The sequence below is a fragment of the Odocoileus virginianus genome, unplaced genomic scaffold (assembly GCF_023699985.2).
Source record: "Odocoileus virginianus isolate 20LAN1187 ecotype Illinois unplaced genomic scaffold, Ovbor_1.2 Unplaced_Scaffold_15, whole genome shotgun sequence".
Taxonomy (NCBI): Eukaryota; Metazoa; Chordata; class Mammalia; order Artiodactyla; family Cervidae; genus Odocoileus; species Odocoileus virginianus.
The window spans coordinates 1,613,340-1,626,849 of record NW_027224277.1 but is presented as its reverse complement, the minus strand read 5'-3'; the positions used below and the strand labels follow the sequence as shown (position 1 = coordinate 1,626,849).

The following is a 13,510-nucleotide window of genomic DNA, read 5'->3' as shown; positions in this document are numbered from 1 at the left end:
CTCCTCATACTCAGCCTCATACTGTCTGCTCTTTCTTATTGTGCTCGTCATGCTGGGCTTCTTAGTTTCTCTGATGCACTAAACCCATACTTAGCAGACACCTTGTATTGATTTTCTTCTGAAACTCTTTCTTGGCTCTTCATGTGACCAACTTCTTTTAATCCTTCTTGTCTTATAAGAGGCGGCCTCTCACTGTTGTGTCTTGCCCCCCACTCCTAAAACCAAATGGCACAATATATAATTTTCACATTGATTTGTTTATTCTCTCATTTGTTAGAATGTAACTTGTATTACGCTGGGTCTTATCTACTTATCTGTTTGCCTCTGTGAAGTGTCTTGACTATATGACAGATGCTTAAATATTTCTTGAAAAATAGACTAATGTAGTGGAGTAGAGACAGGAAACAAATAATGAAAGGAACATAACTAGCGCTTAATAAATATTTGTTGAACGGACTAACAAATGGACTTAGAGACAGAAAACAAAAGTAATGAAAAAGTTGAAGTAAATAAAGGTTGCCCAGCATTTTGGGGGAAATAGGTAAATTTCTATTTTGAGTTATCATTTGAGTTATTTTATGGAAGTGTTCTTTCTGTGTTTAGTCTTTGCGCTTCAGTGCCATGAAAGGTGAATATTGCCTACTAAAATTAAATACAGCATTGTATGCATTTGTTGTAGTAAATGTCCATATACAGGTCATGACAGAACTGCAAGAGGTCTGAGGGATTATTTTCAATAGTTCAATTCTCTTATTTTATAGATTCTTTTAAAGACCAGTGCTATGATCACATGACTTTATGTTTTCGAAGTGTAAACAGGATAAGTGGTTAAAAGTCCTTATTATAGGAAAAGAGCTAAAATCATCTTTTTAAGTTTCTCAGTTTTGTCAAGAATGATCTTAAACAGAAACATTAAATGATAGACATAATTAGATAAAACATGCCACATAGCTGATACATTTTGCTAATACTTTTTGCAAATATTACTTCCTCAGTGATGGCTCGTGAAGCGGTGGGATATGATCTTCAGGTGCAATTAGATCATGGTGCCGCAGAACAGCCTGCTCCTGCCGAGGTGGTGAGCAGCCAAGGGGCCCCACCCCTGCTCCGGCCTCCTCACACTGAGGAGGTCAGCAGCCAGGAGGGACCACCCGTGTTGCGTCCTGTACTTGCTGAGGTGGTCAGCATCCAAGGAGGACCACCCCTGCTCCAACCCATTCCTGAGGAGATCTTCAACAGCCCAGAGAGAGTGCCGCTGCTTCCGCCTATTCCACAGATATCTGTTGATCTGACAGAGGAAGTGGAGCTCTCAGGAACAGAGACTGTGGGGAACCTCAGTCCAGGAGTTTTAGAGGAGTTTAGGCCGAGATCTGGTGCTAACGACGCTCCCCAAGTGCCTTCATTGGATTCAGTGAACAGCTTCATCAATGGGCTGCAGAGACTTCATGGCATGCTGGAGTTCCTGCGACCGACTTCAGGCCGCAGTGTGGGGCCCATGAGAGCGAGGAGGAGTAGGAGGATTTCTGCTTCACGGAGGACAAGAACAGGAGGGTCCCAGAGGACAAACAGTGCCAGGTAAATAGATGTGTAAATAGTGGGATTAGTACCTGATTGGGAATTATGAACCTTAGGCCCTGATGATAGCCCCAGTGCTGCCAGGAATTGGCGTTGTGACTTGGCAAGTCGAGTAACCTTTCTGAACCCCCAGTACCTCATAAATCAGATGAAAATAAAATTACTTGGTTTATTTACTTCACAAAGTAGTGGAGAGGATAAGGTACACAGATATGTTTTGAAACTTGTTGGTAGTTTGTTGGCAATGGTGTCTGTAGAGGCTGGCTTTTCTTTTGCTCATTTGTCTCTTGTACATCAAATATATATACATATATATTTAACTTGCAAGTCCACTCCACTTGCCTGAGATTCATTGTTCATTGGCACTCCACTTAGTGGTACAGTAGATTTTGTAAGATGGGCAGGCTGGATTTAGAGAACCCTTGTGAAAAGTAGAGTGTGAATTAATATAGAACTTATCTGACTTAGTAGGAAACATTCTAGCTCTCCTCACCTGATACTGTGTTGCAGAGTTAAAAATAATTTTCTTCCATAGGTTTTGGTTTGAACTTGCCTCTTGAAGGGGTTAGCTGTCAAGTCTTGACAGTTATTTTGAAGAATAACAGTTGTGTATATTTTAATCTGTTTTTTAACTTCTCCTGCTTTGTTTGAAATACTTAGTTCCATAGTTGGCTTTCTAAATGTCTTCATAATGTTGAAAGAGATTGAATTCAACCTTTTCATTTTAAATGTGAAAGAAACTTGGACCCTGAGAGATTGATTTATTCAGGGTCTCAGAGTGACAGTACAGAGGAGGTTAGAGCTGATGTTGGAACCTGGATCTGACTGTTGTCTACAAAAGCAAATAAAGGAAGCTTCAATCAGATCCATTTTTCTAACACTATGAAAATAATGAGGGACTTCCATGGTGGTCCCGTGCCTAAGACTGCACTCCCAATGCAGGGGGCCTGGGTTCAATCCCTGGTTAGAGAACTTAATCCCACGTGTGGCACGTGATAGTTTGCCTGCCACAACTGAGACCCAGCACAGCCAAACAAGTAAATAATACAAAATAAATATCAAAAAGAATGAGATGGCACTAAAAAGTGGTAGCTGGGCCATCTGTTGCCTGTGTTTTGCAAATGAGGAAGATGATGGGGTGATTTATGGTTTGACTAAGATGACTCTGGAGTTGAAGTTGTGCCTTCTGATTCTGGATTTCAGCATCCTTTTCAGTGGATCCTGCTGTTAGTGTATCAGGGCTGCTGTCACTGTGGCTTTAGTCTCTAATGCCTGGTCAGTGCTGGATGAGAAGAGCCTCATTCTGTGTTGACAGGAATTGCAAGTCCATGCTACTCTGTTATTTTAAGGTGCCATTTATGCTGATTTTCAAAGCAAAGTAGGATTTCATATATTTGTGTCATAGACGAAGGTACCCTGTAGTGCAATTTGGGGACCCTGTTGAAATAATAAGGGGGCTGAGAGTTGAGAGTGGTGTCCTCCGGAACTGTGAAGTGGACTCTTAAATTGTCCTCAGGCTTGGTTGTTCATACATTGGGTGAGTGGGTGAGGGGATTGCACTTGGTTGGGGACATTAGTGTAATGAGTTCACAGGAGAGTGACACTCATAAACCAGATGCCAATTTACAGAGAAAATTAGAAACAGCACAGAGACCAGATTCTCTGGCATTGTCAGCATGGTTCTCCTAGAGGGTACTGACACACAGAAGCCAGACTCTATAATCAGAAAATTTCTTGATGTATGTAGAATCTGTGCTCAGGGATTGAGCTACAGAATTTAGATGTTAAATGATGTCAGTTTGTCTCCACAAAGAGAATAAACCTTCAAGGCAAAGCACTGTGTGCAGAGAACATGGATTCTGGAGCCTGATAAATGAGACATTAAAATTTCTTGCTGTTAAATATTGTGTTGTAAATTAATTCCACACTAAATTCACACAGAAGTCTGAGCTTTCCCAGGACTGATTTGCTTATACCTTCTGAATATCTTGAAGTGAATTTCTCATTATGGTGTTTGGTGGCATTTACTCACCTGACACTACCCCTGCGCCAGGTGTTGAGAGCCTGGACCAAGGTGAGACGCTTTTGCCTCAGGCTCCACCACATTGGGGAAACCTACCTAATGGGATATTTTTCCCAACTACTTCTCAGTCAAGGTCACAAACTCCTTTCCTATTTCTTTGTTTGAGGCTGCTTAATTCTGACTGTCAGCGTCATCATTCATTCGTCAAATATTTGTAACACTCCACTATGTGAAAAACTGAACTTTTGCCTTGGAGATATATACATCTGAACAGGACAGATCAGGGTACCAGTTTTCATGGAGCTTATGGAATCTAGGACTACAGAGGGTAAGCAAGGGGCAAGAATTTATTCTACTGTTATTTAATCCAGAGATGATGAGTGCAGGAAAAGAAAATTACAGGACTATACTCCTAAGCACTGTTTCCCAGTTGCTTTTCATAGTCCCCTCCTGACCTTGGAAATGCCTATTTGCTAATAAAAGCAATATTAATGAGTGATTTTTTAAAGAAAGTTAATCATTTAATTTTTACTGGTTTCTATGCAGAATGCTACAGATATGCATGTAATGGTGCTGGTTTAGTTGCTAAGTCATGTCCATCTCTTATGACTCCATGGGATTCTCCAAGCAAGAATACTGGAGTGGGTTGCCATTTCCTTCTCCAGGGGATCTTCCCGACCCGGGAATTGAACCTGGATCTCCTGCATTGCAGGCAGATTCTTTATTGACTGAGCTATAAGGGAAGCCCTATGCATGTAATAGATTAACTTTATTATATGTTTCATTTAGTTCAAATGTTCTTAGGCAGTGCTGCTCTTATGTGCTTATTTTCATGAATAGCTATAGCTGCTGCTCATGCACAGTTCTTAAAAATAAATTTTAAAACTTGCTTAGCATTTTCTTAAAAAAGCAAACCTGAGTGACATCAGTGCAAATGGCAGAATAAGGACCTCAGAAAAATCCTCTGTATCGAATCAGTGAAACAACTGGCAACATTTATCAAAATCAACTTTTTCAGTATTCTGGAAATTATCCAGTGCTTGTAACAGTTCAGTGAGTGAGTCTCGAAGAAAGCCAGCTGAGTCTCAGTAAGAACTGTGAGCTTTGTGGCATTCCCTATTCCCATTCTCCTCTTCAGCTCCATAGTAGTCTTGAAAACTGCCTGTAATCACAGTGAAAGGCCAGTAGCCTAGAAGCAACTAGAGAGAGTAGAATGGAATTGGAGGTACTTTGAAACCTCAATACCAAAGAATTCTTTTTTCACCTGTTTAGTGGTTTCCTGGAAGATGCCACTTGAAAGGTTATTCCTGGCTTGTCTTAGTCTTAAAAGCTTAAAGCCTATTCCCCAGGATCTGTCTGAGGCAGTGGATGGTCACTGGGGCAAACATTACACTAACCAAAAAGCCTAAAAGGAAAAGCTGGGGAATGTGATCTTCATATGGGGTTTTAAAAAGTTCTGACATGTTCCTGGGAATCTAAAAGGCCACATACATGTCGAGGGCTGTGTGCAGCTGTACCCATGCTCAGGGCAGGCCTCAGAAGGCACTAAAGCAGTTAGCTCTCATCTCTGGCTGACCTTGAGGCTCTGCATAAGCAAGAAATGAAGTCTAACGTAGAGTTGTCACCTGCTTGGCTGATTATTGATGTGCCCCAACACACACATCAGATACCTCAGCAAAGACTGGGAGCCTTACTGATTCCAGGTGTTTAAGAAAATCTCTGTCTAGTCATGAACTGAGCACAAAGCTAACCAAACAGCACGCATAGCAAAGAGTGCAAACTTTATAGAATTACTTCAGAAAGTCACTAAACAAACAGTAGCAACTATAAGAAATAACAGCAGCAAACCCTGGGAACAATGAATTCTCATTTCCAGAGTTATCACATTATGTTTTATGAGATGTCCAATTTTCAAGAAAATATAAGATGTGTAAAGAAAGTATAGTCATTACACAGGAAAAACAAAGTTTATGAAGAAACCAAAATGTTGAACTTACTAGATTATTTAAATATATTAAAAAAACTAAAGCAAAGGATAAAACACTGTGTCACCAGATAGATAATTTTAATAAAGAGACTGAAGTTATAAAAATGTACAAAGTAGAAATACTGGAGTTGACACAGACTTTCAGCAGAAAGTTTGAGTGGGCAAAAGAGAGCTTTTAACTTTTTTTTTTTTAAGCATTTTTAACTTGAAAAGAAAAATGGCTTAAAGTGAGAGTTGAAACAATAATGACTGTAGCCAGACTTAATACCCCCAAAGACCTTGGTCTGAGTAGCTGCAGCAACAGAATTTATGAGGCTGTATTTGATCAATAGGGCCGTTTTTTTGTCTTGCCCACTCTTTTCAGCCCCCTAATATTAGCAGACAAATTGCTAAGTTAGTTTTCTCTCTCTTTCTTTTAATGTATTAATGAGTCATGTCTTTAAAAGATATTGACAAAAGAAGTACCAGTAAAGTAAGATTAGCTTTTAGCAGAAGGGTCAAGCTTCAGTGTGAGCTGATGGAATAATTGAATAGAAAGAGCATATGTAGTCCAGTCAGCATCTGCCTGAATCTCTGTTCCTACTTCAACATTTAATGGCCTGGTGATGCATTAAAATGACTAGGATTTACCTCCAGATTACTGTGGATTATTCTTGTGATGTTAGTATGTTGTACTAGAATTCTGTTGTCTTTCTCCGTGCATAGGTTGAGAGCACCGTTGGATGCTTTCTTTCAAGCGAGCAGGACCCAGCCTCATTCGTCAGCCACCTCTCATGATTCAGAGACCAGGAATCCTGTCTCTGATGACATGCAGGTATCAGGCAGTTCTGCTTCCGACAGTGACAGCTCCACAGAGTTTGAGGAGGGAGGTGCTCCGGCAGAGGAGCCTGAAGCTGTTGTTTTAGAAGGTGAGTACTCTTTCTCCAGACTACAAGGTCAGCAGCCGACAAGCTTAGGCTCCAGAAGGCTAGAAACTCTAGACTTGTGTTTTGATACTTTTACTTTTCACGCCGGATGTCATAGATTACTGCTTTACAGTGCAGAGCTTACACTCGGTCAGTCAGATACTTCAGTCGCTCAGTCATATCCGACTCCTCGCGACCCCATGGGCTGCAGCACTCCAGGCCTCCCTGTCCGTCACCAGCTCCCAGAGTTTACTCAGACTCGTGGCCGTTGAGTTAGTGATGCCATGAGCTTACACGGGCCATAACTATACAGAAAGGATTTTATCTGGCTTGCAGTTTTATGTGATTTGTGACCCACTGAGTTGGTCACTTTTTTCCAAGTCTGTGATAGGAGATATACAAGATGAGCCTAGGGCATTTTATTGTGGTAGAAAGCAAAGCCTGTCTTACAGTTACGTCAGTAGGCATAGGTGCAACCTTGAAAGAGAACCTAGTGGCCTAGGGCACTTTGAGCATTTTGGGGCAATTTGAGCATTAAAAAAAAATAATGAATGTATTCATAGGGTCTTAGATTGAAATAGCATCAATGAATTCTTTTTGGGTTTTTTTTTTTTTTTGGCTCCTTGATATGCAGGATCTTAGTTCCCCATCCAGAGACTGAATCTGCTCTCCCTGCCATTTCTAGTGTTGCCATAAAAGGGAAAGCTGTGGTGAGTTAGGCTCTCCTGCCAGCCTCATACCTGACTCATATCTTCTTTTATATGTTACCTGTCCCATCATTTCTGGAAACAACTTGGCAGAGCAACTAGAAGATATCTCAACAGACCAAGAAGTTACATGTATTGGGGGAGAAGACACTCTCCGCAAACAGGTAATATGAACATCCTTTTAGATTTGTATTTACATTTAAAAAGGAGACTGGCAGGCTAAAATGGAAAACTCACAGACTTTGTAGGCAGGGGGCCCAGATGTTACTCATTATTTGTGTGAGTGCTACCCTTAGGTTTAAAAACAGAGGGTAGGGGAAGGTTTGAATATTTGTCCGTCCCACCTAACAAGGTTATGTATCAATTAAAACAGCCAATATGAATGCAGTTTATGAACTGTCTGGCAGAATGCTTGCTATGAGATAAACTGTTTTTATTTTTAAAAATAACATCACTGTCCTTAATATGAGATGTATTTATATAAACTGTGGACCCTGCCAGTTTGGAAACATCATTGATTCACTTTTTGCATGTTTCTGTTTTTATTTATTCTCTTTAGAAAAATTAGCTCATGTAAATTTACTTACATGTATAATTTTTTACTTTATTTAAATATAGTTTACATATGTTAGTTTCAGGTGTACTGCAAAGTGACTTGACATTTGCATACATTATAAAGTGATCACCACAATAAATTTAGTAACCATTTGTCCCCATACAAAACTATTAGAGTATTATTGACCACGTTCCTCATGCTATATATTACATCCACATGGTTTATTATTTTATAACTGGAAGTTCAGTTCAATCACTCAGTTGTGTCCAACTCTTTGAGACCCCATGGACTGCAACGCACCAGGCTTCCCTGTCCATCACCAACTCCTTAGGGCTTGCTCAGACATATGTCCATCAAGTTGGTGATGCCATCCAACCATCTCATCCTCTGTCATGCCCTTCTCCTCCTGCCTTCAATCTTTCCCAGCATCAGGGGCTTTTCCAATGAGTCAGTTCTTCGCATCAGGTGGCCAAAGTATTGGAGTTTCAGCTTTAGCATCAGTCCTTCCAATGAATATTCAGGACTGATTTCCTTTAGGATGGACTGGTTGGATCTCCTTGCAGTCCAAGGGACTCTCAGGAGTCTTCTCCAACACCACAGTTCAAAAGCATCAATTCTTCAGCGCTCAGCTTTGTGGTCCAACTGTCACATCCATCCTTGACTACTGGAAAAACTACAGCTTTGACTAGATGGATCTTTGTCAGGAAAATAATGTCTCTACTTTTAAATATGCTCTCTAAGTTGGTCATAGCTTTTCTTCCATGGAGCAGGCATCTTTTAATTTCATGGCTGCTGTCACTATCTCACAGTGATTTTGGAGCCCAAGATAATAAAGTCTGTCAGTTTCCGTTGTTTCCCCATCTGTTTGCCATGAAGTGATGGGATCAGATGCTATGATCTTAGTTTTCTGAATGTTGAGCTTTAAGCCTGCTTTTTCACTCTCCTCTTTTCACTTTGATCAAGAGCCTCTTTAGTTCGTCACTTTCTGCCATAAGGGTGGTGCAATCTGTGTATCTGAGGTTATTGATAATTCTCCCTGCAATCTGGATTCCAGCTTGTGATTCATCCAGCCCGGCATTTTACATGATGTACTCTGCATATAAGTTAAATAAGCAGGGTGACAATATACAGCCTTGACATACTCCTTTCCCATTTTGAACCAGTCTGTTGTTCCATGTCCAGTTCTAACTGTTGCTTCTTGACCTGCATACAGGTTTCTCAGGAGGCAGGTAAGGTGGTCTGGTATTCCCATCTCTTTCAGAATTTTCCACAGTTTGTTGTGATCCACACAGTCAAAGGCTTTGGCATAGTCAATAAAGCAGAAATAGATGTTTTTCTGGAATTCTCTTGCTTTTTCGATGATCCAACGGATGTTGGCAATTTGATCTCTGGTTCCTCTGCCTTTTCTAAATCCAACTTGAACATCTGAAAGTTCTCAGTTCACGTACTGTTGAAGCCTGGCTTGGAGAATTTTGAGCATTACTTTGCTAGCGTGTGAGATGAGTGCAAGTTAGTACCTCTTAATCCCCTTCAACCTGTTTTGTCATACACCCCCACTCCCTTCCCTTTGGCACTCACCCATTTGTTCTCTGTGTCTCTTAGTCTGTGGGTTTTTTCTTGTTTTATTTTTCAGATTCCATGTAAGTGAGATCATATGGTATTTGTCCATAATCCATACTGTTTCCTTAGTGGCTGCACCAACTTATGTTCCTATCAACAGTTCACAAGTGTTTCCTTTTCTCCGGATCCTCGCCAGTGCTTACTGTGTGTTGTTGTTTTGATGATAGCCATTCTGACAGGTGTAAGGTGATATCTCTTTGTGGTTTTAATTTGCATGTCCCTGATAATTACATTCAGGTATGACCTAAATCAAATCCCTTATGACTATACAGTGGAAGTGAGAAATAGATTTAAGGGACTAGATCTGATAGACAGAGTGCCTGATGAACTTATGGACAGAGGTTCATGACATTGTACAGGAGACAGGAATCAAGACCATCCCCAAGAAAAAGAAATGCAAAAAAGCAAAATGGCTGTCTGAGGAGGCCTTACAAATAGCTGTGAAAAGAAGGGAAGCGAAAAGCAAAGGAGAAAAGGAAAGATATTCCCATTTGAATGCAGAGTTCCAAAGAATAGCAAGGAGAGATAAGAAAGCCTTCCTCAGCAATCAATGCAAAGAAATAGAGGAAAACAACAGAATGGGAAAGACTAGAGATCTCTTCAAGAAAATTAGAGATATCAAGGGAACATTTCATGCAAAGGTGGGCTCAATAAAGGACAGAAATGGTAGGGACCTAACAGAAGCAGAAGATATTAAGAAGAGGTGGCAAGAATACACAGAAGAACTGAACAAAAAGATCTTCACGACCCAGATAATCACTATGGTGTGATCACTCACCTAGAGCTAGACATCCTGGAATGTGAAGTCAAGTGGGCCTTAGAAAGCATCACTACGAACAAAGCTAGTGGAGGTGATAGAATTCCAGTTGAGCTATTTCAAATCCTGAAAGATGATGCTGTGAAAGTGCTGCACTCAATATGCCAGCAAATTTGGAAGACTCAGCAGTGGCCACAGGACTGGAAAAGGTCAGTTTTCATTCCAAGCCCAAAGAAAGGAAATGCCAAAGAATGCTCAAACTACCACACAATTGCACTCATCCCACACGCTAGTAAAGTAATGCTCAAAATTCTCCAAGCCAGGCTTCAGCAATATGTGAACCGTGAACTTCCAGATGTTGAAGCTGGTTTTAGAAAAGGCAGAGGAACCAGAGATCAAATTGCCAATATTCACTGGATCATCGAAAAAGCAAGAGAGTTCCAGAAAAACATCTACTTCTGCTTTATTGACTATGCCAAAGCCTTTGACTGTGTGGATCACAATAAACTGTGGAAAATTCTGTAAGAGATGGGAGTACCAGGCCACCTGACCTGCCTCTTGAGAACTCTGTATGCAGGTCAGGAAGCAACAGTTAGAACTGGACATGGAGCAACAGTGGTTCCAAATAGGAAAAGGAGTATGTCAAGGCTGTATATTGTCACCCTGCTTATTTAACTTATATGCAGAGTACATCATGAGAAACGCTGGGCTGGAGGAAGCACAAGCTGGAATCAAGATTGCAGGGAGAAATATCAATAACCTCAGATACACAGATTGCACCACTCTTATGGCAGAAAGTGAAGAAGAACTAAAGAGCCTCTTGATGGAAGTGAAAGAGCAGAGTGAAAAAGTTGGCTTAAAGCTCAACATTTAGAAAACTAAAATCTGGTTCCATCACTTCATGGGAAATAGATGGGGAAACAGTGGCTGACTTTATTTTTCTGGGCTCCAAAATATCTGCAGATGGTGATTGCAGCCATGAAATTAAGAGATACTTTCTCCTTGGAAGGAAAGTTATGACCAACCTAGATAGCATATTGAAAAGCAGAGACATTACTTTGTCAACAAAGATCCGTCTAGTCAAGGCTATGGTTTTTGCAGTGGTCATGTATGGATAAGAGAGTTGGACTGTGAAGAAAGCTGAGCGCCGAAGAATTGCTATGGATAAGAGAGTTGGACTGTGAAGAAAGCTGAGCGCTGAAGAATTGCTGCTTTTGAACTGTGGTGTTGGAGAAGACTCTTGAGAGTCCCTTGGACTGCAAGGAGATCCAACCTGTCCATCCTAAAGGAGATCAGTCCTGAATATTCATTGGAAGGACTAATACTAAAGATGTTTTCATATAAATTAAAATCATTTAGTCTAGTTCTATGAAAAATGCTGTTCATATTTTGGCAGGGATTGCATTGCATCTGTAGATTGCCTTGATGGGAATGTGATTATTTTAACAGTGTTAATTCTTCCAATCCAATTCTTCCAATGCGCATAATGTGTTTTTCCAATTGTTTGTATCATATTCAGTTTCTTTCATCAATGTCATAGTTTTCAGAGTACAGGTGTTTTACCTCTTTGGTTAGATTAAATTCTAGTTTATTGTATTCTTTTTAATACGGTTCTTAAATGGGGTTATATTTTCTTAATTCTCTGATCATTGTTAGTGTGTAGAAATGCAACAGATTTCTGTAGGTGAATTTTGTATCCTTCAACTTTACTGAATTCATTTAAATGCTCTATTTTAAAATTTACACAAGAGAGATTGCATACTATCCTGTTCCAGAACTTGTTTCTTTTCCCTCTGACTTGTATCTTGGAGAGGTTTTTTTTTAATTGTAGGACTAGGTGATTAAATGTGTGATTAATTGCTCAACTAATCTTGATCCTTGCCATGTCTTTTTATTTTTTTTTAATTGACTCTGGCTGTGCTGGGTCTTTGTTGCAGCGCACAGGGGCTTCTTTAGTTTCAGCACACGCTTCTCTTCTCCTCTGTGCCCTGCAGTGCACAGGCTCAGTCGTCATAGGGCCTAGGCTTAGTTGCTCTGTGGCATGTGGAGTCCTAGTTCTTCACCAGGGATCAAAGCCATGTCCCCTGCATTGGAACGCAGATTCCCAGTCACTAGACCACCAGGGAAGTTTCTCTTGGAGAGTTTTTTATTGTCAGTACATAAAATTTAAGGAAATGGCTACCCACTCCAGTATTCCTGCCTGGGAAGTTCGATGCACAGACGAGCCTGGTGGGCTACAGTCCATGGGGTCGCAAAGAGTGACTTAGTGACTGTCCAACATAAAAGTGAACCTCATTCTTACTGGTAGTAATAGCTGCATAGTGTTTTTACATGGGAATAAATTTTTAGTTACTTCTTCCCTTGCTGTGTGCACTATTCTTGCTTCCTTCTAAGATCATGCTGCACTGATCATCTTTGCATTATTGTCTTGGCAAATATTTGTGGTTATATTCATGGGATATATTTCTTCCAGAGAGGTTGCTTTATCAAAGGAAGGATGTTTGTATTTTTAGTTTTAATAGATAATGCCAAGTTGCCCTCTGGAAAATTTGTGCCAGTTTCTACTTGCAATAGCGGTATGTAAGCATGCCCATCTCTCCCTCACCCGCAGTGCTTCGTGTTACCAGACATTATCTAATAGATGAAAAGAAGTAAAAACAGTTTAATTTTTGTTTCTTTAATTATAGCCAAACACTTACTAACCATTTGTATTTTTGTGTGAGCTGTTTATATTCCTTTCTCTTTTCCCTTGTATTTTTTTCTTTATTCACATGAACCAGATATTTTATAGCTACTTGAATTATGAACCTAATTTTGAATGTATAAAAGAAATATTCTCTGTTGTTTTTTAACTGGATCACTTCTGGGTTTGTTTGGTTTTAATATCTTCGTAAATATAGCTCCTTTTTGTCATTTGAATGAAAAAAAATCAAGAATTTCGTGAGTTCAAAGGATGATGATATTTTCACGGTTTATATTATCTTTGACAAGATTGCAATCTGGAAAGAATGGGAAGTGATTCATGGGTGTTGGGTTTTCCTTTGGCATTTTTCAGTTGGGCTTGTTCATTTTTGTGTGATTTTTGTTAATTTGTTAGTTTCATATATTCAAGAAAGATTGTGCATTTTCTCTATTTGAATGTATTCTGGTTTCCATCCTGCAGTCTCCCCAGAAGTCTAACCCTCCTCTGACTCCTGCGTCTGTGGATGAGGAAGAAGGGGACACTTGCACGATATGTTTGGAGCAGTGGACCAATGCTGGGGATCACCGGCTCTCGGCCTTGCGCTGTGGTCACCTCTTTGGGTACAACTGCATTTTGAAGTGGCTCAGAGGACAGACCCGAAAATGTCCCCAGGTATAGACTGTAGTTAAGAGCTGTG

General features: G+C 40.2%; 1 protein-coding gene across 2 annotated transcripts in view; it reads left to right on the top strand.

Annotated features, from left to right (window-relative positions):
- The window catches only part of RFWD3 (ring finger and WD repeat domain 3), a 32,770-nt gene that overhangs the window by 3,536 nt on the left and 15,724 nt on the right, over window positions 1–13,510 (top strand). The window contains exons 2-5 of one of the 2 annotated variants that reach the window (XM_020889184.2): window positions 996–1,575; window positions 6,291–6,493; window positions 7,291–7,361; window positions 13,294–13,485. In XM_020889184.2, coding sequence (XP_020744843.2) covers window positions 998–1,575; window positions 6,291–6,493; window positions 7,291–7,361; window positions 13,294–13,485 — 1,044 coding nt within the window. In that variant the 5' untranslated portion in view covers window positions 996–997. Of the gene's footprint in view, window positions 1–995; window positions 1,576–3,762; window positions 3,927–6,290; window positions 6,494–7,290; window positions 7,362–13,293; window positions 13,486–13,510 lie in introns of those variants that run through there. The other variant, XM_070462874.1, reaches the window with a different exon arrangement.